The 24131-nt window shown below is 35.8% G+C and overlaps 1 protein-coding gene across 1 annotated transcript in view; it reads left to right on the forward strand.

Annotated features, from left to right (window-relative positions):
* FAM227B (family with sequence similarity 227 member B) overlaps window positions 1-24131 on the forward strand; it is a gene marked incomplete at both ends in the record, with an annotated part of 224181 nt that overhangs the window by 169455 nt on the left and 30595 nt on the right. Inside the window, 2 exons of the mRNA XM_079701116.1 lie at window positions 11018-11115; window positions 14042-14202. Coding sequence (XP_079557242.1) covers window positions 11018-11115; window positions 14042-14202 — 259 coding nt within the window. The remainder of the gene's footprint in view (window positions 1-11017; window positions 11116-14041; window positions 14203-24131) is intronic.

Genomic DNA, 24131 nt, shown 5'->3' on the forward strand with positions numbered 1-24131 from the left:
AAGTTTAGTGAGAATAAAAGTAATTTACTGAGACTATTCCTTTATTTACATGGAGAATAGCGATATAAATATATTCTAAATGTTGATAAAAGATATGCTAAATATTTTTAGATTAACCCCTAGAAGAATAGAAATGAAGTTTATAACTTCCAAAGCCAATAAAGAAAAGAGTAATAGAAAACAATGTAATAAGAAAGTAAAATAGACATAACTGAAAAGTTTGGTTAAAAGAGGAAAACTAAAATAAACTTGCAAAAATAATTTCAGACACATTAGTCATCATAATAAATAAGAATATGTTAAATTTTCATATTATAAGACAGACCCTAAGAACTGATTAGAATTAAACATAAATGTTCACAAGTAAAGATCCAGCTATATGCTGCTTGCAAAAGACAGACCTAAAATTAAATGACACAATATGATCATCTTGTGAGATACAAAAAAAAATAATAGTTAATGTGATTTAATATTCATTTTTAATAGAAGATGAAATAAATGTAGTTTGGTGAGACTTACAGGAAAACTTCATTAATTTGATAGAGGGCAATACCACAAGCCTGTAGAACATCCTCCTTAATGGTGATACACTAAAAATAGAGTCACTGCTCAATTCAATATTGTTATTGCAGGTTTTAGTCAATATAAGAAGAGAAAAAAAAGAGAAAAATTTATATGATGACACCTGTAGAGCTAAAGGTGACAGCTAATCTCAGTCTAATACTTGCTTCTATCAAGATTCTCTTTGCCTATTAAATGACTTTTTATTTCAATAATTGCATGAGTGCATTGTTCTAAACAGTTTTCTTCCTGACTTCTTGTTCACATGTGTTAAATTAGCTGTTGAAAATCTATTGGTGCTCACTACACATCAGCCTGCCTTCCATCAGCCAGCAACTGTATCTTGGTTGAATGACTGCCAGAACTCACTTTGCCCACATGTGGAGGACCAGAATTAATACCCTCTGAGGGTAATTCCTTAACTGATGACTGATGAGAGAGAGATAATAAATGCCACAACTTCCCTCCACTTCCCATCCTTGGCTGGGATAATTCAGAGGCATGTATTTTGCACTTTTTTCCAGAGTTTGTTTCCCTACGGGATTATGACCCAGTCACCCACTGTGGTAGCTGGCTTGATACTGCATCTTTCATTGGCTATTTTACTTTTCCTGTATCATTTGCCTCTCTAACCCATGTTCCTTGTTTCTCCCAATAACCTGCTTACACTGGAATCCTTGGTACAGAGTCTGCTCCTGGGGAATGTGAGCTATGCATAGGCATAAATGATAATAATCATTGGTATTTAAATGCTTTTTATTTGCTTAACTTTTTTAATGCTAGCAGAGTCTGCAACTTATTTTCAAAATAATTTAACTGAGTAAATAAAGAGAAAGCAAATGTGGCAAAATGTTGAAAAGGCATAGAGTTATTCCATTTTGATAGTTTTACAACATTTCTTAAGTTTTTAATTTTTCAAGATAAAAAGTTGGAGAACATGCTGGATGACTTCTGCTTTGAAGATGGCAGCATAAAAGTGACATTTCCCTCTTCATGGAAGTCACCCAAAATCAACAAGAAGAAGAACAAGCAATTGAAATTTCACTTTCAAAAGAGAAATTGGGAGATAAACAAAATTCAATACCACAAAACAGGTAGAAGGACTTCCCAAAAGAAGAAGAAAAATAAGGAGGGAACAGGAAAGGAACAGGAAAAACAAATGGCAGATGAAGGACATTCTCCAGAAGAATGATACCATGGAATAGGAGTAAAATATAACTGAATGTTTTACTACACATTTAAAAACTTACTGATGTGCTTCTGTGAATGAAAACCACAGAGAATAAAAGCAAAAGCTTAGTGAAGAGTCCTACTGAAAAAATGTGAAAAAGATAGCCATCAAGAGATATGAAGGTGAAACTGGAAGAAATCCAAGAGAGAATAAGACACTGATGAAAAAAAGATAGTAAGGATAGAAGGAAAGGAGAAAATGAGCAAAATGGAAATCAAGAAAAAGTTTTAAATGTTAGAGAAAATGATGGTTAAAATAGGCAAAGAAACTCTATAAAATTGAAGCCCCCAAAGAGGCAAAACCAAAATAATAAAAAGAAACACATATTTTTAAATATTATTTTATTTTATTTTATTTTATTTATTTATTTATTATTATTTTTTCTTTGTGGTACACAGGCCTCTCACTGTTGTGGCCTCTCCCGTTGCGGAGCACAGGCTCCAGATGCGCAGGCTCAGCAGCCATGGCTCACGGGCCCAGCTGCTCCACGGCATGTGGGATCCTCCCGGACCGGGACATGAACCCGTGTTCCCTGCATCAGCAGGCGGACTCTCAACCACTGCGCCACCAGGGAAGCCCTATAATTTTATTTTTAAATATAGTTTTCAAAAATAGTTTTCAGAATGGAACTTCTTTAGACTCTTTCATTTGTAGAGTCTAAAGTGCAATGAGGCTTGATAGGAATTTCTGTTTCAGTTGCACCTTAAGAAGGATTGTCTTCTTTTTTAAAATAAAGCTACCAGAGTAAGTACATCAAGGGAAGGCTATGAAACCAACCAGGACCCTGTGGAGCCTTCCCAGGAACAGACACCCCACGCTCTGACCCCTGTGTTCCCTGCCTCTTGTTTTAGGAAAGCTTTAGCTTCCTAGGCCTTCCCTGAGTTTCCAAGAGCACATTTAATCAGAGAAGTAAGAAAATGCAGAAACAAAGGAAAGCAGTCAAACCAGACAAAATAATGATAGTTTATCCATAAAACAAAGTTAAGGACCTTTAGTTCCTCCTCAAGGCCTACAGATAATATTCTGAACCATATCCTTGGGTAGTTTTGCAGATACTAAAACTCCCACCAGGTGGAAGAAGTTAATTGCATGCTGACCACAAGCACATAGACCCCAGGTGGGTTGGGACCAGAAGGTTGTTGATGTTAACCCCAGTAATACCACCCTATTACCTCACAACCAGCCAATCAGAAGAATGTCCACAAGCTGATCAGGCACCCTACAACACTCACCCCTAATGTTGCCTTTAAAAACCCTTCCCTGAAAGCCACCAGGGAATTCAGGTCTTTTGAGCATAAGCTGCCCATTCTCCTTGCTTGGCCCTGCAATAAATGTCGTACTTTTCTTCACCACAGCCTGGTGTCAGCAGATTGGTTTTGCTGTGTGTCAGGCATTCAGACCCAAGTTTGGTTCAGTAACAACTGTGAGGAATTTCACAAAATACGTCATGATATTATAGACAAAAGAGAAATAAGGACTGGGTAATTTTGGATTTGTAACAACTGAGTTGTTACAAAGTTTGCTTTTAACATATCATTGTTTTCTAGTGGTGAACCACAGGTTTATGTCCCTGCTACTCTTCTGTTCTGTACATTTCTTATTTTAATAAGGATATGGATTATATGTAAAAGAGATTAACCATCAACATAAAGCTGGAAGAGGTAGCCAACACAACAGAAAACAGAATCAGGAACCAAGATGATCTCAACAATCAGCTGACTCAGACAAGATGAAATGTAATAGGAGTAAATGTGAAGCCCTACAGGTGGATTCAAAATTCCAGCTATAAAGATAAACTTTGGAAGACATATGGCTGCATAGTAACACACTTTTTAAAGACCCAATTAATTAATTTCAAGCACAATATAAATCAGTGTATGATTACCAAATAGCGAATGAAATCTTAAAGGCTGTATTTTAATAGGTGCAGCATGTCAAGGACACAAGAAGTAACCACTCAATGTGCTTGTTGAACAACACCTGGAGCATCATGTTCAAATAAGGACAAAAATAGTAAATGGACTATAAACCTAGCTATCATAATAATGACTATCTCTCTGTGGAGATGGAGTTTTACTAAGCATTTTCACTATCACGCTAAAGCTTCATAGTTTGCTTTAAGATTGATAGAATGGTTATCCCTGTTTTACAAATGAAGACCTTAAGAGGTTAAGTAACTTGTCAGTTTCTCACAATTAGTAAGTAATGGTGTTGAGACTTGAGATATAACAAGAATAATATTAAAAATTCAAACATACTGAATGCTCTGTCCTTTTTATGTCTGAAAATGTCTATTTCACTTTCACATTTAGCACATTTTTGCAGATCACATATTTCTATGTTGGCAGTGAGTTTTATTTTGGGGTTTTTTTTGTCATTTAAAAATTTCATTTAGTTTCCATTGTTTCTGTTAGTAAAATCTTATCATTTCTCCTTTGAAGATAATGTATCTTTTTTCTCTGGTTGTTTTAAGATTTTTCCCTTCGTCTCTAGTTTTTAGCAGTCTGAGTGTAATGTGCTTACGTGTGGTTTTATTTGTACTCTTTGGAATTTTCTAAATCTTTAAAAATCTGTGAGTTGATCTCTTTTATCAGTTTGGGGAAATTCTCCACCATTATCTCTTCAAATGCTGCTCTGCCCCAATCTTGCTGTCCTCTCCTTCAGAATTCCCATGTCTCTTATACGGTTTTGTTTTTTCCATTCTGTTTGCATGCGTGTGTGTGTGTGTGTGTGTGTTTCGGTTTGGATATTTTCTTTGGACTTCCTTCAACTTCATTAATCTTGTCTTCTTTTAAAAACATTCAATGAATTTTTAATTCCAGACATTGTATTTATGAGTTCCAGAATGCATCCTTTATTCATTTCACAGATCCTGATTATTGGTGAAATTTTTATCTATTTTGTTCATCTTTTCTTTTAATTTCTTGAGCATATTTATAATATTATTTTAAAGTCCTTTGTCTCTTGACTCAATTTGTGGGTCATCTGTGTGTCTGTTTCTATCATGCACTTGGCTTGGCTTGCAGTCTTTTATTGTACACTAAGCATTGGGTATTAAGTAACTGTAGAGCTTTAGATGGTATTATTGTCCACCAGAGATGGTTCTCCCTTTTTCCATTTATCATGAGGGACTGAATACCATGACTTAATCAGTGATTGAACTGGATCTCAGCTGGATTACAGTTTTGGTAAGATTAGCCCACCTCTAGTTCAGGCATGGTCATCGTGGGTTTTTAGTTAAGAACCTAGGTAGTCTCTATATCCTCAGCCATGAAATAGGAAGGGAGAGTTAATTCTGTGCTTTGAATGTTTTGAGGTTAACTCTTTAACCTCCAATAACACACATCTTCAAAATCTGGCATATTGTCCTGAGGGGAAGACCAGCCAGGTATTTGTGAGGTGTTGTCTCCTAGTCACTGTTTAAGAACTATAAGAGACTTTGTGCAGCCTTTTAGAAGTTTCTGGCCCAGCCCTACCCCAGCCTTCCATACCACCGCAGAACTCTATAAATATCCCACAGTAAAAATTGGCTGCCATGTACATGGGGCTTGTCTTGATTTTACACCAGCCTATGTGACTGTTAAAGCTCTGATGGTTCATGTCTTCTCTAGTAGAGTAATTTTGCCTATGCCAAGCCTGATTCTCAGTAGTACCCCAAATCAGTAAATACTTTCAAGGGATGAAGATAAATGGAGATTGTCAGCTCACAAAGGAAGGGCTCTTCCCTCTATGGAATTTTCACTTGTTCCCATTGTTTCCAATATCCTTAAAAATATCATTTTTGTAATAAAGAATACCATTTTGTAATTTACCCAGTTTTTTCTAGTTATTAAAGTGGAAACATTGGCCTGTAAGACCTACTACATCCTACTCAGAGCAAAAGCCTCACGTAGATTATTTTAAAAGCATCTTTATTCTTCTCACACACACACACAAAAAGAAGTACCCAAAACAAAACCTCCTAGAAAAGTTAAAAATGAAACACTGGAAAAAGTTAATAATGGAAGAAGATATTCACTAAAAGAAAGCGGATATAGTAATATTCATATCAGACAAATTAAAGGAATAAAGCATTAAAAGGAATAGACTACCTACTGATAAACCATCCAACAGAAGGTGTAATAAGTCTGAAGATATATGTACCAAAAACTTTGCCTAGAAATATATAAAGCAAAAATGTTCAGATGATCTCAAGGACAAACTCACAGTTTTTCACTTAAAATCCACAATACTTTAATCCTCCCTTCTTAGATAATAATAGCTAAATCTGGCAAAAAAAATTAGCAGATAATATCAGGAAAACATTAGTGATTATGACGTGTGTGTGTGTATGTGAGAGAGAGAGAGAGAGAGGCAGAGGGTGCATGCAACAAATCAAGACTTTACATTCAAGTGTAGGTACACGTGGAACATTTCCAAAAATTTTCCACATGCTAAGTCAAAAATGAAATATCAACAATATTTAGGTCCTATTAACCTTTCCACTGCCCCTCACCCCACTGATGTCCTTTCTTCCCTTCTTACCTAACTAAATACTGTGGTCAATAGTTATAGTTACTTCTTTGCATTCATCTTCAACTCCTTTTACAATTTGCCAAGTAACTAATTAAAAGTAATTAAAATAATTAAAAATAATTCTCCACCTTTCCCACATCTGAAAGTGTTCAGCTAAACATACATAGAGAAAGCATTCAACCATGCTAACTTGTCTCATTTTTAATTCATAAGTACATAACTGAAATTGACCTTCTGTCAGGCAAACAGTTTTCCCTAGTCCTTTATTTCTACCACTCACGAAGACAACTATTTCCACCTTTTTTCTCTTCATATCTCCAACACTACATCCCCTATCCTCAATCTCAGATAGTGATTTTGCTTCTTATCTCAATGAGATAATTAAGGCAATGAGAACTTCCACAAACTCCCACCACTACATCTACCCAAATACCAACATAATTTCCCATATCCTCTGCTTTCCCTTCTGTGCTCCTTTCTAACGTGAACTTTGCCAAGCACTTCACAAACATAATTTCACTTACAACTCTAGTGATGCCTCTGAGATTGGTGTTCATGGTACCATTTTACAGCTGAGAACACAGGTTCAAAGTCACATAATTAGTAATTGTTGCAGCACTATGTTACCTACCACCTTATTATTCAAAAGGCAAATCCATGGATCATGGTGTAGCATCACCAACATCTGTGATGTTATTAGGCCCCAGACCTAATAACAAATCAAAATTTGCATTTGTAAAAGATTCCCAGGTGTTTCTTATTTCCTTCAATATTTGAAGAACACTGCTATGTAGGCCATTCTGTTCTTTCCCATGGACTTTCCACTGTAATATAGTGGTACCAATTACTTCAAAATACAGTTCGTTCTAAGACCATATTGTAGTAGCACTCAGTCTTTCTCTCTAAGAAAATTTTATTAAGAATGACAGGTCTGGGCTTCCCTGGTGGCGCAGTGGTTGAGAGTCCTCCTGCCGATGCAGGGGACACGGGTTCGTGCCCCGGTCCTGGAGGATCCCATGTGCCGCAGAGCAGCTGGGCCCGTGGGCCATGGCTGCTGAGCCTGCGCGTCCGGAGCCTGTGCTCCGCAACGGGAGAGGCCACAACAGTGAGAGGCCCACGTACTGAAAAAAAAAAAAAAAAAAAAAAGAATGACAGGTCTTCCCAAGGTACTAACTAATTCAAACCTTCCATAAGTTCTATTAGTGTTTTGTGGTCTTAAAATGAAATTTCTGATAGTGTCCCTTCTTTTGGTATGATTGATTTGATTAAGTTTGGATTCAGTTAGTCTCAGCAGTCAGGATAGGAGCTTAGTGGTAGCAGAACAAAGAATTTGGGATTACCAGCCTTAGAAGAGCCAGTTCTTATTCTAATCATTCATTTTAACTATTAATTTCTCATTCACATAGAAATCTGGGTTTAATTAAAAGCAGAACTAAATTTTGCAAATTTGATCTTGCAATATGAACTTACTTTAAGGTATATTGTTAGTGGTGAATATTGAGAATCCACCCATGGAAGAGGTTTGAGAGCCTAGAACTTTTTTTTTTTAATTATGGAATAAAATGCTAGTTTCTTTGTTTAGTACAGAAGTCTAACTTACAGTAACTATTCTGATGGAAAGATTTTGGTGAAAGGGTGGGGAACTGACACTGCGTCACTAGTACTTCTGCTAGCATTTTTCCCATTAAAGCACAGTGGCTCCAAACAAAGAGGAAATGATATGGGTGAACCACAGCACCCTTCATTTAACATGTACACTAAGAGGAAAACACAATGAGCTCTTGCAAAAGTTTTCTCCCTGCTACATTTGACCTCTCCACCCACATTTTGAAAGAAGCATATGCATTTCATATGTCATACATAACACTGACCTCACCAAAGTGTGAATTCTTTACCACTTTGATTTTATTATTTCAATGTGTTGAATTTTTAACTGACAGTACTGTACTTTATTCCTTTATGGTAACAGGTAACAATGCATTCCTTGGCTTTTCTTTTCTCTATGATTTTCATACTGGTAGTGTTGGTTGGTTCATTCCTGGTTCATTTATGAAATTTATGATAATTTGAAATAATTAGGTTCATTAACACATTTATGACTTAAGGGGTAAAACCACATCACTCACATCATTTGTTAAGCAACTATAATATTTAAATGAACTCATAATTACCCATCAATTATTTCAGTCATCCTCAAAGTTTTGAGTTCAATGTATTACTTCCTGACACATAGTAAAAATCTGCTTACACTAGCATAGCCACTTCATCTTAATCTCTTTTGTTCTTTTTCTTCTTCATATTCTTAAAACATTCCCTAAGGTAACCCTTTCCTGCAACCAGGGTGGTCTTCTCAAGGTCCTTCTCAAATGCCTTGTTACCCAACGTCACCCCTCTGTATACTCCATTGGCCTGAATTCTTTTTCGATGTCTGAACTCTTGCAAATCTGATCAGTTTTTAAGTGAGCCTTCTCTGATTACCTCATCCCACAAACAGTCTCGGTTTCATCCTTAAAGTTTTATTTCTGATACAATCTATTTGCGTCTTTATCTTGTATGAACTTTTCAATAGATGTTAGATTGTTCACAAGTATTACCTACATATGTTTTATCAACCTATCTGATTATAATTGGTTACTAAAGTCAGCCACTGTATCCTTTCAACCTCTCTTGAAATTTGTAGTGTTTTTCACAGTCTGCAAAAAATATATCTTGAAGCAATGCATGAATAAATGAATAAATGGAAAATAGATTTAGGTTTAAGAAATCACATCTTTTTCCCACTTTATGGAGATAGATTAATCTATCCTTTCATATCTTAATTCATATAATTTAAAATAAGAAACATAATTTGAACAAACTAAAAAATGTCTTAAAGACCTCACTTAAACAAATAAGGAAGTTTAGACTCAACTGGAATGTGGGTCACTGGAGATTACATATATAGTTGTAGTCTAATTCATTATTTCATTGCCCAGAGCAAGCTGCAAATTCCATAATTATCTTCAAAGAGGGTAGATATTTAGTCCTATCATGAGCCTTGAAAGGATGAAAAGGTGAATACTTCTGAACAGCTCAATTAACCTGCTCTCCCTAGAGAAGCTCTGTGTAATGCAATGAATGATGTTTGCCTTATTCTTATTCTTTCCCTTTTACACTGAATTTAGTATATTGTATACATTGTATACATTCTTTCCCATTTACACTGAGTAGTATATTTTATATATTGTATACATTCAATCAAGTAATATACTCTCTTCACTGTTCTGCAACTTGCTTTCCTCACTTTATGATATGACCTGTAGATATCTTCACATCTGTATGGAGATCTTGCTCATTTATTTTTTACAGCTTATAGTATTCCATCAAATAGGAGTGCCATAGTTTTTTCAACAAGTACCTGACTGCTAAATGCACAGGTTGTTTATAATCTCTAAATTTTACATATTATGCTATAATCATTAAACCTGTACATATATTTTTTGTGCTTATGTAGGAGATTGTGTAGAATATATTCTCAGGAGAGGGATTGCTGAGTCAAAGAAAAGTGTCTGTATTATTGGTAGATACTGTCAGATTCTTCTCCATAATGGGTTGTATGCTTTTGAGCAAGTTTTAAAGTAGAAAAATTATATGGTTCATTACCTTTCTTGCCCATTCTAACTCCCAACTTAATCTAACTTTGGTTCCACTCAAAATTTTAAAATACAGGTTCCTTGCTAACTAGTTCTTTAATCTCTGTCAGAGATAAATGCCTACTTGCCTCCAGTATTTCAAGCTAGTATCTAATATCTTTTAATGGGTAATGTCAAAAATCAATTCAAGTGACTTTCTTCAACTCTTCTAGGTTTGTCATCAGCATCACAATCTGTAGATCTGATTTGTCTACCTGGTAACTGGTAATAATTGTCTGTGCCAGAATCTAGTACAAACTTCTCAGATCACCTGTTTTCTCTGCTCTATATTAAGATATCCTTAATAATTAGCATATGCTTTTAGGCTGACTGACATGGCTGATTAAATCATTATAGTTCTCCTTTAAGACAAGACTCCCTGTCTACCCTCATGCATATTTACACTGGCTGCAATGAAAAATTACCAAGTCTTTCCTTATCTGGGTATGTTTCAGTATATGGAAAAGGTAGACTCTAGCATGCAGAGACCTAAGCCTCCTATTGCATTTAACTAGAGGGTCATGGAAAGAGCTCTGAAATCAGAAGCAAAAGACCTAGGTCTGCATCCTCTTCCTGTACTGTTTGTTTTTTTTTTAATTACAGCTTTATTGATATAGTTCATATACCATACAATTCACCCATTTAGAGTACAATTCAGTGGTTTTTATTAGATTCATAGATGTGAACAACTATCACCTTAGAGCAAGACTTACTCTTAGAAAAAGTCATAGAGTTTCCTTAACTTTAGTTTTCTAATCTATAAATTGTGGGAAATGTTACTTAGCTCATAAAATGGTTTGTGAGGATGATGTGAAATAGTGTACATGAATAAATTTGAAAACTCTAAAGCCCTGTTAGGTAAAATGAGATGGAATATTCATTTCCTCTGACTGGGGCAAGCTATAACAGTATCCTAACCTTCTCTCATATATTTTTACCTCTCTGCATGTTTAAGGTGCATTGCTAGGAAGAAGAAGGGGTATCATGCCTTTTGTGAAGAAAGAAAGAATTTAAGAAAATATTTTATCTTCTGTTTTAGATATAGACTTCAATATGACAAAAATTTTAAAGAACCCAGAAGGATATACAATGCCCGCATCCAAGGAAGAATCAAGATTATCAGGACTACCAACAAAGGTTTGGAGTATAATAATTATAAAAAATGTCCTTCTTTAATTTCCAATATAATTAATTGAACAGTTTCACATGGACAATGTTGGTTATTACACTCTTGATATATATTTTAGAAAAAAATTAATAATCAGAAGAGATTTATTGGAGAGGTTAATCTTAATAATAAAGTCATATTTATTTCTGAAACTATCCTCATCTCTAAGGAAAACGAATAGCATATATCTTTTCCTCATACTTCTGGCACTGCTTCTCCTTGCGTTGACATACAGACATGGCTCTGATCTCAGTAAGCATCAAAGTGCAGAGAAAACTTCAATGGCATTTTCAACAGTGGTTGACCTGTCCCTACCTCTTAAACCATGGTCCCGGAATAAATGACCATTTGTAGATACTGTTGATCTTAAGTCTTGAATACTTGCTTTCTCCACATTTTTGAAGGTGCCTCCCAAGCAGAGATCCTATGGATTTGCCACCTTGTGTTGCTTTAGCCAAGATTTGATGAGACCATTGGCTTGAACTTCTGAATTTGATCTCTTAACTTGTTAGCCAATTGGGTTTTTAATCTGTTCCAGTCTTTTTTGTTAAAATTTTGTCTGAATTATCTAGTCAAGTCTGACTGTTATTTTAAATTTTAAATTATGCCTATACAAAAACCACTTTCTGAAAGTCAGTATTCATATATTTCCTGGTCTTTAATAATCCAGTATATAGAATCTCTTCCAACCTTCACAGTGTTGCCAAGGATGTCCGTACTTAGGATAGAAATTGGCGACTCTAGGAGTCCATCTGGGGTAGATGGCAATATTGCACCATCTTGGCTGCAGGGGGTGGGAGGCAGGGGAGTGCATTCTATTACATTTCCTTGATTGCTAAATTTAGAAATCAAGGAAATGTAATAGAAATTGTATATCTGATCTTCAGCAAGCACTAAAAATGGTCTTTTATAGTTTGTTTACAAGTTGAAGAAATATGGACAGATGGATTTGTAACTGACAATAACGTTTTTCAGATATCACTATTAAAAGATAGAAAGCAAATTGCAGATATGTCTTTCATAGTACACTGTATTGCTGCATCATTGGCCCTCTCTCATGCACAATATTTTATCAACAACTTTGATAAAAATATGGTTGCCATTTTTCATTAGCCATGTAGAAGTCATAAAACCTGGAAGAATTATGAATATATTGGATGACCAAAAGTTTACAACAGGCAGGGGTAACAGGCCTGATCTTAGAAGATAAACTGTTACTGTGGAAAAAGTATAGAGGTCCAAAATTACAACTGCATAAGTATAGGTTAATAAAGCCTTGCCTTGGAGGCCTCTGAAAAGATTTGGGAATCACTTTTAACAGTAGGCTCTGTATATGTCAAAAGTAGAATGTTGTTGACCCCCAAATCTACTGTATTCATGGGCTGTTTAAACATGTGGAATCTACTCTGTGCTGATTAGACAATAATTGTGTATTACATTCATTCTGGAGCCCTGCTTTCAATCTGCTCTTGCCTGATTGAACTATGCTTAAAAAAAAAAAATCATAGTTTCTCATAGAGGAAGAAGGATCTGTGTACTGTGGTTTTCTTAGTTTAAAAACTGGTAACTGCAGAAAAAGAACAGGAATGTCTGTTTCTAAAACTTCAGTAAGATAGAATTTCTATCTTACTGAATACACCAGGCAAAAGCCAGGAAAATGCTTGGTGCGGTTTTGCATGCAAGTTTTAAGATCAGGCTAGGTATAACCTGATGTGAATTGTCATGGGAGACTATGGTGAAGTAAATGATTTACATCACAGAAAAAACAGCTGATATTGACATCAAGTTTTCACCATCAAAGAACTGCTTTTGATTACAATATTACCATTATTTGAAATAATTTTGGAGCAGCTATGAATGAATACAATGAAAAATTGACCATAAGCAAACAAAACACAAGAGAATTTTACATATCAGTAAAAACAAATGAGAATAAAATCTTACTTCTCCACAAGAAGTGGAATCAACAATAAATCTCTCATCTAGGCATTATAAAAACTGAGGAGAGGGCTTCCCTGGTGGCACAGTGGTTGAGAGTCCGCCTGCCGATGCAGGGGACACAGGTTCGTGCCCCGGTACGCGAAGATCCCACGTGCCGCGGAGCGGCTGGGCCCGTGAGCCATGGCTGCTGAGCCTGTGCGTCCAGAGCTTGTGCTCCGCAATGGGAGAGGCCACAGCAGTGAGAGGCCCATGTACCGCAAAAAAAAAAAAAAAAAAAAAAATTGAGGAGAGACTTAACATATGAGTAGTTGCTATACTTGCATCCCACAAGAAGTCAATAGTGGAATATTGGAGCAATTATAATTATGGTGATTGTTTCCTTGATACAGAATTCGTGGTCAAAGTTTTTTTCATCAGCACTGTGATGGGCTTCTAGCCTCTTTGTTCTGATGAGAAGTCACCTTGTTAACCTTATTGGGGTTCTCTTATATGTTGTTTTTCTCTTGCTGCTTTTGAGATTTTTCTTTTTGTCTTCGTCTTTCAACACTTTGACTATGACGCATCTAGATGTGAATTTATCCTACTTGGAGTTAAGCTTCTTGGATGTGTTTTTCATAAAACTTGGAAAGTTTCAGTCATTATTTCTTCATATTTTTTCCTGCCCCTTTTTCTGGGGCTCTGCTCATTCTTTTCTCTTTCTGTTCTTCAGATAGAATGATCTCTATTGGCCTGTCTTCATGCTAAAAGACTAGTAGAGCCTTACTGCACATACTCATAGTCTCATACTTTAGTAAATTACTTTAATTAAGATGCCTTGCAGAATTTCCCTTTATTTGTTTTAATATACCAGATAATAATTGTATTTATGGTTATAATGCAGTTATATTTTATTTACAGTTCTTTAAAAATACACAAAAGTAATAATTGATTCATTTTTTTTCCTACCCCTTACAGTCCCATTATAGCAGTAGTGGCCCAGAGTTTAACCGTGTTCTCTTCAATTTTGGAGGTCAGAGTCCACTGATTTTATATTATCTTAAGATGCATGAGCTAGCTGGTATTTCCAAAGCCCCTAGACAAGTCAAGATTAAACTCACTGAAATATTGAAAGAACCATATCCTTTTTTAAGCTTTGCTTTAATATGATGCTTCCAAAATATTCAAAACTTTTAACTGTTTTTAATGTCTCAGTTAAGAAAAAAATTTTAATGCATTTTGTAACTAATACTTTACTTAGCATTTAATTACATTCAAAACTTTTCATAGCATGTTTGGCTAAAAGTATTTTCTCTTTTAGTTCTAAGGCTGTGATTTTACATGTAAGAAAAATAAAACAAACATAAAACCCAGGAACTTAAAAAACCGGTATATTTAGCTCTTTAGTAAAAGACTATTTTTACAACTTTACTGTTCAGTGTTCAGTTTCAAACATTTGTCAGAACTGTGGGTCATGGACTTCTAGGTTTCTCCAGAAGAAAGTTTCAAATGTGCCTTAGCTATGTAATCATTTGTTCTAATGAAAATTTATTAGAAAGCTTAATGTATAAAATATAATATAAATGAAATTGGAACCCTTTGGTTGTAGCAGGGGTATCTGTTTACATTCTTGTGCCCCCTCTGCATAACCCATCCTGGCCCAGGTCTCACTAGGGACTTGGATGAACCCCAAGAGATCCAGTACAAACCGGGGTATACACAGCTCCGGGTGGAAAATATATATATATATATATATTTCTATCTTTAAAAATGAAGAAGTTGCACTTTACTAATACTTAGTAGACAGGTACCCTCACTCAGTTGATATTTCAGTCTGCACTCTACTCTGTTGAGGGATAGTAATAGCATGTTTGCTCTTGTGTTGTCTGAGTTTCACAACATATTACTGCTTTCTTTGGGTGGTTAAGCAGATTTATAGATTATATCATTTGGTTTAACTAAATTGACACTTACTAGTGGACCAATAGCTTTAAAAGTTTTCTGAAAAGAAATATTACTCAGCCATAAAAAAGAACAAAATAATGCCATTTGCAGCCACATGGATGGATCTAGAGATTGTCATATTGAGTGAAATAAGTCAGACAGAGAAAGACAAATATCATATCATATGATATTGCTTATATGTGGAATCTAAAAAAATGGTACAAATGAACTTTTTTACAAAACAGAAATAGAGTCACAGATGTAGAAAAGAAAAGGGGAAAAGGGGGGTGGGATAACTTGGGAGATTGGGATTGACATATACACACTACTATATATAAAATAGATAACTGATAAGAACCTACTGTATAGCACAGGGAAATCTACTCTATACTTTGTAATGACCTATATGGGAAAAGAATCTAAAAGAGAGTGGGTATCTGTATATGAATAACTGATTCACTTTGCTGTGGAGCAGAAACTAACACAACATTGTAAATCAACTATACTCCAATAAAAATTAATTTAAAAAATTAAAAAATAAAAAGCATTTGTTGTTCAAAAACAAAAAAACAAAAAATGATATGATATACATACACAATGGAATACTACTCAGCCATAACAAAGAATGAAATAATGCCATTTGCAACAACATGAATGAACCTAGAGATTATCATACTAAGTGTAGTAAGCCAGACAGAGAAAGACAAATATCATATGATATCACTTACCTGTGGAATCTGAAAAATGATACAAATGAACTTATTTACACAACAGAAATAGACTCACGGACATAGAATACAAACTTATGGTTACCAAAGGGGAAAAGTGGGGGGTCATGAACTAAGAGTTTGGGATTAACATATACACACTTCTATATATAAAATAGCAAACAACAAGGACCTACTGTATTGCACAGGGAACTATACTCAATATTTTGTAATAACCTATAATGGAAAAGAATCTAAAAAAGAATACATATGTGTGTGTTTGTGTGCATGTGTGTGTGTGTGTGTGTTTGTATCTGAATCATTTTGCTGTACACCTAAAACTAACACAATATTGTAAACCAACTATATTTCAATAAAAATTTTTTTAAAAGGAAAAAAGAAATAGTTTCCTGAAAAGAAACTTTGGATTGATGATAATATTTATAATGCAAGAATAATTTTTTTAAAAAAACACAGAATGATATTTCCTCTATTCCTTGAAGGAGCTCTTTTTCATCTACACTAAGAGACAAAATTAGTGGTGATCCAATCAGTTCTGCCAAGATATAGGCCAAAAAAAATTTTTTTTCAAAAATATCAATTGAAATATGGACATACGTCATTATTATAAACAGTGAACCTAGCCCTAAGTGTATGTTACACTTTTCGATATTAGTAAATGATAGTATGATGCCAGTTTAATTTGTAAGGCATTTATAAACCAACTGTCTAGACATCAATATAAATCTCTATAATTTGAGGATAAAAGGTTTGGTGTACCAAAAATAAATATAGTGTTAAATTTTATTTTTTAAATATTTTATTTCATCTCACTGTTTTCTATCCATAGACTGCATATCTTTTATAATATGCATAATATATAAATACAGATTGATATGTATATAATTTATAAATTTAAAATTATATCTATAAGGGAGTGTGCTCACCTAGCTTTTACTCATGGGGTACATGATCCAGGAAGTGTGGAGAACACTGCCCTAGCAGATTCTCAAAATTCTTCCCAGGACACTTCTTCTCCCATATTTCAGTCAAGACAACCTCCAGAGTCTCACTGACCACAGGCACATGGAATTAACTTGGATGGCTCTGGAACACAAGGAGAAAGGAAACTACAGAGGTAAATCAGTCTGTTCTGAGACTTGTAACTTAAGGATTCTCATCAACCTTGGATTATTCAAACAAATGGTTAAATACAAAATTTTTAGATGTCTAGAAGTGAAATCTGAAAGGTATGAAAACCATTCATAATAGATTACTTTTATTTTTAACTAATTTTTATTGTGATCATAAAAATATCAGTCTTTGTGTTTATATTTCTGATGGGCATGGATTTGTCCAACAACAATACAAAGATTCATAATACCTGTTCACTGAGAATGTGGGGAGAGTATGAGTATATGTGGGGGTGGGGAAAGGAGGAAATGGATATCTAGAGCATGAAATCTTTTAGGAGGGTATTTCATTCCATAAAGATCAGAAAGAAATCACCATTTAGAAAGTAATAGGTCTGGACAAAACTATAATTCAAAAAGATAAATGCACTATTATGTTCATAGCAACACTATTCACAATAGCCAAGATGTGGAAACAACCTAGGTGTCCATCGACAGATGAATAGATAAAGAAGATGTGCTACATATATATAATGGAATGCTACTCAGCCATAAAAAGAATGAAATAATGCCATTTGCAGCAAGTTAGATGGACCTAGAGATTATCATACTAAGTGAAGTAAGAAGAAAGAGAAAGACAAATACCATATGATATCACTTATAGGTGGAATCTAAAATAGAACACAAGTGAACTTATCTATGAAACAGGAACAGACTCACAGACATAGAGAACAGACTTGTGGTTGCTGGGGGTGTGGGGGCGGGGGGTGGTGCTGGAGGGAGGGATGGATTGGGAGTTTGGGATTAGTAGATGTAAACTATATATTATATATAGTATGGGTAAACAACAAGGTGCTACTGTATAGCACAGGGAACTATATTCAATATGCTGTGATTAAGCCATAATGGAAAAGAATATGAAAAATAATGTGTATATATGTATAACTGAATCACTTTGCTGTGCAGCACAAATTAACACAACATTGTAAATCAACTACACTTCAATAAAATAAATTTAAAAAAAGAAAGACAGAAAGTAATGGGGCTTTCCATGATGCTTTCTGAGCTTGTAAAATGTAATACCCGCTGATAAGAAAAACTATTCCTAGATCTAATGATGAACAAAGTGATAATGATGCCTCACATTCATCAGCACTTTACAGTTTTTCAAAACATTTATTGAATCTTCCTATGTATCATTGCAAGAAATGACAAGACTCCTGGGACAGTGGACAGAGCAGGCACCCATCACAGACACTTTACAGATGAGGGAACCAAACTCAAAGAGGGTAAGTAGCTTACCCAGGTAATTCACGCAACAGAGCTGGCAACAGAGTCTACCATTCCCTGAGCCATGCATACTTTTCTGACATGACGATCGATCCAGGCTAGAATTCTCCTTGAGCATGATACTAGTGGTTGGTGGCAGAGCCCAGTAATGTTTTCTCCAAGACCTTTTTTCTAAAGTATTTTTTCTTTTTTTAAATTTATTTTTTATTGAAGTATAGTTGATTTACAATGTTGTGTTAATTCCAAGAACTTGATAGCTGCTAATGAAATTTGTGTCCAGAGTTCCCATAATTATGATGACTGTATGATCACTGAATTTATCTCTTTCTCACTGAAATTTTACATTGAAGCTATTCAGAATATAGAACATTTTTATTAGTTTTTCTCAGGGCTTGCTGGAGTCCTCTGGCTTTCCTGAAGTGGAAAAATAACACTTTCTGGCTAATGCATCTATGCAGAGTGAAGGAGTAGGAGAAAGTAGAGAAAGTGGAGGAGTTAAATAACAAAAAAAAACCAAATATAATTCATCATATCTGGGGTTGGCAGACTCTAAAATGGTCCCCAGTGATCCCTGCCTTCTGGTTCATGCCCTTGTGTAATTGCCTCCCACTGGGTACGGGCTGAACCTATGACTTGCTTCTAACAAATAGGATATGGCAAACATAATGAAACGTCACTTCTGAGATTCAGCTACAAAAAGACTGACATCAGTCCTGCTCGACTTTTTTTTTTTTTTTTTTTGCGGTACGCGGACCTCTCACTGTTGTGGCCTCTCCCGTTGCGGAGCACAGGCTCTGGACGTGCAGGCTCAGCAGCCATGGCTCACGGGCCCAGCCACTCCGCGGCATGTGGGATTTTCCCGGACCGGGGCAAGAACCCCCATCCCCTACATCGGCAGGCAGACTCTCAACCACTACGCCACCAGGGAAGCCCTGACAGGACTTTTAACGTACACTTATAAGGAAAATAATGAACTTTTAAACTAGATAATGTACATTAAATCATTAGTAGAAAATTTGAATTTTTTAATGAATAGTCTTTGAATTTCTTTTTTAAAAACTTGGTTACTTATACTAGAGTTATGAGTAAAACTAAAAAGAAAAACTGACTTAGGACCCAGGCTGAATGTGTAGTGTGTTTTTAAACTGGGAAGAATCTTGTGCAAAATATATTTGGAGCTCCTAATTTTCCCATCTTACATTGCCTGCATTTTTGTAAACTACCTCAACTCCTTTATGTATTGAGAGTAAACTACCAAATACCCAAAAGTCTAATAATTATTTTACATGTTTCACAAATTCTTTATTTAAAAAAAAAAGGAAGACTCAGGAACAAAATGTTGGGTCTCATTAAAAAGTAAAGTTTATAGGCTGTATCTGTATTTCTAACTTGAGTTTAGAATGTTCGTTCACATTTTTTTTGCCATTTGGGAAAAATCTGAACTTAAGGCAGTGTCACAATGAAGCTATTGTGTTACTGTAAACACATGCTCCCACCATCACACATATATACAGACTTTTTAACATGTAAAAACTGTCCGGAGTCAGATAATTCAACTCTACAATTAAAAATAATATGGGATATATCAACATTTATCCCAGCATAAAAATAAAAGCTATACGAAGAAACCATCTGTTGTGAATTATCTGTGATGTGGGAGAAGCAAATAGTCAACGGGGAAAAAAGGAAAAGAAAGAAACCCTGAGACTCATATAAGGTCACCAGCTCTGTATAACACTCTGTCTTCACACAGAATCTAGTGGGAAACTCTTTAGAGCCATGTGCAACTTCCTTTCACTTTTATTTATAAAAAGATTTCCAATAATCTTTGTCACACATGCATATATAGATTTTTTTCTCACTAATATGTGAATAACAACTTGTGAGTTGTTACTAAAAGTTACTATGAATGGTATTTTTCATTTCAAGTCAGTTACATTTCAAGTTAATTTCAAGTTAATTAACATATACTAAGGATTTGGTAATCAGATTTTTAAAAGGATACTTTAGCTAAAAGACAAATGTCTGAAAAAAACTTCTAATCCAGAACCATTTTATCTAGTGTTTTTTCCAGTAAAGACAGGATAAAATACTTTTTTCCCTCAATCTTAAAACTCTCAGGATGAAATGAATAGGAAAGCCTACACTGCCAGAAAGTTTGTTCCATTATTTATGAGATTGTACCCCCAAAATCTAACCCTCACTTTCCTCAGCTTCAAAAATAGGGATATGGACATTATAATATCATCTGTTAATGAGACCTTTCAGATAATAGAAACCAGATGTTAGCTTCCTGGAGTGGGAGGTCTTTTTAAAATACTTTTTGTTGAAAACACCCAGCCCTAAAAACCCTGTGGCAACACAGACTCCCTCTACCAAAACACGAGGGAGGACTGATATTTCCTCTAGTTGTCTGCAAAGAGGAAAAACAGGCTGGGGAGCAGAGGAGAATAAGAAGGGAGATGAGGAAGTAGAGAGGAAACCTAAAAACCTTAGTTGCATGCAAGAGGCCCCTTCAGCAGTATAGGGAAAAAATTTAATTTGAGCCCAGATTTGAGCCTATATTCTCCATGTGTATCAAGCAGACGGATTGGGCTATATAAGTTTCAAGTCCTTTTGAATCCTGAGATTTGTGATTCTGTTGGAGGAATTTGACTTTCCACACCATTGGTGGTTGAATTGGTAAATATTGGTAAACAGCTCAAATTTTCACTGAAATGACAACCTTCTCATTTTGTCAGGTCACTGTAGAACCATGTTCTTCTGAGGCTACAGTAAGAAAAAGAATGCATAGGCACCATTTTTCCCATTCACAATTGTCAGTTCCCCTAAAGGACCACCAGAATAACCTGTTGACCAAGAAAAGCTAAGTTTAATAGACTTATTGTAGTAAAAGAGAACAACAATTTAACAGAGCTTTAGTAGTGTCTCAAAATGGATAAATTCAGGAATGACATTTGTAGGGTTTTAGGACCTAAGTTGGATGATTTTGAGGCAGGTTGTGCAAGGTGAGAAACTGCTTGGGATTGGGCAGAGTTTAATATTATAATTTTGGACTAGTGGGCCCAGTGAAGCAAGGGTCTTGAAGTAAGCTTTGATGTGCAAGCTATTTTAACTGGTTCAAAGTCTTATCTTTCAGGAAAAAGCATTTTCTGGGCAAGTTGTAGGTTATTTTTTCTTATTCTCAGTGTTGTTAAACACAGGGACAGAAAAAAGTATGCATGGCCCCCATTTTTTAACACAGGGACAGGAGTGACATCAGCATCGTGGCTGAATAAGACATCATGTCTCCCCTCAATGACAACAATTTGGCATACATCCACGGACAAAAATGCCCTTGTCAGAGTTGTGGGATCCAGTACCATTTTCCAAGGGATCTGAGAGGAGGGTCACCCACGTGTGCATCATGTAATAGGCATGCAGATTTCTGTCCTAGCTGTGGAACTTATAGTGGCCTTTGAACCAACTCTATCGCCTCTTGACCACAGTCCAAGAACCCCTGGAAAACACTGTCATAGGCAATCACCTATAGATGAGAGAGCCCTTGTGGAAGTCCAGGCTTCCAGAAGAGAAATTTCAGCACACCACTGAGACAAAAAAATACAAATGTAGATGCATGGGAAAGGATAACAGGAACAGTTTAACTTCACCTCTCCCCCAAGGCAGCACAGCTTAGGTCCAAGAGAGGTCTTCTCAGCCCATGATTTCTTGTGTGGGGGAAAGTGAGAGCGAATTAGGGACCACCTGGCTTCCCAAGCAGTGTGGTTGCTGCCAAAGAGGCTTGTTTCTCTCTTCCCCATCCAGAGTACTGAATGATGAGCTTCATGACTTAGGGGTTGGAAAGAGGCTGGGAGAATTGTAGATAGAACTCTCAGAGGGCATTAAAGGGATGCAGATTCTACTAACCATGTCATAGACTCTACCAAGAAGCCTGCCCATGAGCCCCTGAGGACACATCACCCATAGATACCCCCAGCTAGCCCATAGACAGCACCAGTGCTCCATGAACCCCACCCACATACATTCTCACCCTGTGACCAGCTCCCTGTGCACACTCCCAATAGCAACAGCAAAAGCGAGCTTTGGCAGACAGCTAGTGAGTATACACAGAAAGTCTGTGCCAGCCCAAATCTGTGGGCCAGAGAGAGACCACAAACTTGAACTTATATGCCACCTTTGGGAAAGCAAAAGGAAGGCTGTCAGTGCTTGGCCTGGTGTGTTAACAGTGTAGAGAGATGACATAAAAGCTTTAAAATTCTGCCACTAAAGGGAGCAAGAAGTGTAAAACAGATGTATCCATAGAAGGTCTGAAAAGCCTCAGAATCCCTAGCAGAAGTAATTTATCGCCCAAAGGAAGTTAGCAAAAACTAGAGGAGCTGACTGCTATTTCAAATGTGAAGACAGCAATGCAAAACTTCAAAGAACATAAAAAATTTAAGGAAACATGACACCACCAATAGATCACAATGATTCTCCAGTAACTGATCCCAAGGATATGGAGATCTCAATTTACCTGATAAAAAATTCAAAAGAACTGTTTAATGAAACTCAGTGAATTACAGAAAAGCACAGAAAGATAATTCAAGGGAAACAGTGCAAATCATGAACAAAATGAGAAGTTTAACAAAGATATAAAAAAAAAAACCAAACAGAAATTCTGGAGCTGAAGAATACAATGAATGAGATGGAAAAAAAAATGTGATGGAGAGCATCAATAGCAGAATGGGTCAAGCAAAGAAAGAATCTGTGAGTTAGAAGACAGGAACTTTAAAATTACCCAGTCAGAGGAGAACAAAGAAGAAGAAATTGAAAAGAGTGAAGAAAGCTTACTTGATCTGTGGAATCCCATCAAAAGAAATAATCTACAAATTATTCAAGTTCCAAAAGAAGAGAGGGAGAATGGAGCACAGATCTTAATTAATAATGGCTGAGAACTTCTCAAATCTGGGGAGATGTTTAGATATCCAAGTTCATGAAGCCCATAGGTCACCAAACAAATTCAACTTAAAGAAATCTTTGCCAAAACACATCATAATAAAACTGTCAAAAATCAAAAACAAAGGGAGAATCTCCATTTTTAGTCTGCTTCCCCAAAAACCCAACCCAAGATAGTATATTTGTTATGAGTATTATTTAACAAAGGGACAACAATGTTGGTTTCACTTCTCACCATTATAGAGAAAACAATCCACTGATTTCTCACTACTTTTCTTGTGGATCGCTGATAGTCAACTAAATGGAAGGAGAGAAGAAAATGTACGGGAATTACATTTTTAAAAAATTCAACATTGTACTGTGCATCTCACTTGCCACCATGAAATGGGGCTACCTGCTCCAAGAGTTTGGGCAGAATTGGCCAGATGGCTTCCCACATCTTTTAGAGTTCATGATCTAGAAGCAGGAGGGCTAAGTACTGAATTAGACTAACAATCCCATATCTAGTAGTCATTTTTGTGTTTAGGAGACATTTGAAACTCTAAATTTTGTATTCATTTAGAACCACTCATTGTGGCTCTAAGTAAATACACTGTGCCTATGTAGTTCTTGTTTCTCCACTCTGTGAGTTCAAACAGATGCAAAGAAGGCTAACAAAAAATGATCTACACAATGGATAGTTTCTAAGTAAGAGGCAGGAGAGCCTATAAAAAAGAGCCATTCTTTTTTATGGCTGAGTAGTATTCCATTGTGTGTGTGTGCGTGCGTGCCACATCTCCTTTATCCATTCATCTGTTGATGGACACTTAGGTTGCTTCCATATCTTGGCCATTGTAAATAATGCTGCTATGAACATTGGGTTGCTTGTATCTTTTTGAATTAAGGTGTTTGTTTATTTAGGACATATACCCAAGAGTGGAATTGCTGGGTCATATGGTAGCTGTATGTTTAGTTTTTTGAGAAAACTCCATACTATTTTCCACAGTGGCTGTACCAAATTACATTCCCACCAACAGTGTGCAAGGGTTCTCTTTTCTCCACATCCTCACCAACATTTGT

Source organism: Hyperoodon ampullatus (assembly GCF_949752795.1).
Source record: "Hyperoodon ampullatus genome assembly, chromosome: 3".
NCBI classification, from domain to species: domain Eukaryota; kingdom Metazoa; phylum Chordata; class Mammalia; order Artiodactyla; family Ziphiidae; genus Hyperoodon; species Hyperoodon ampullatus.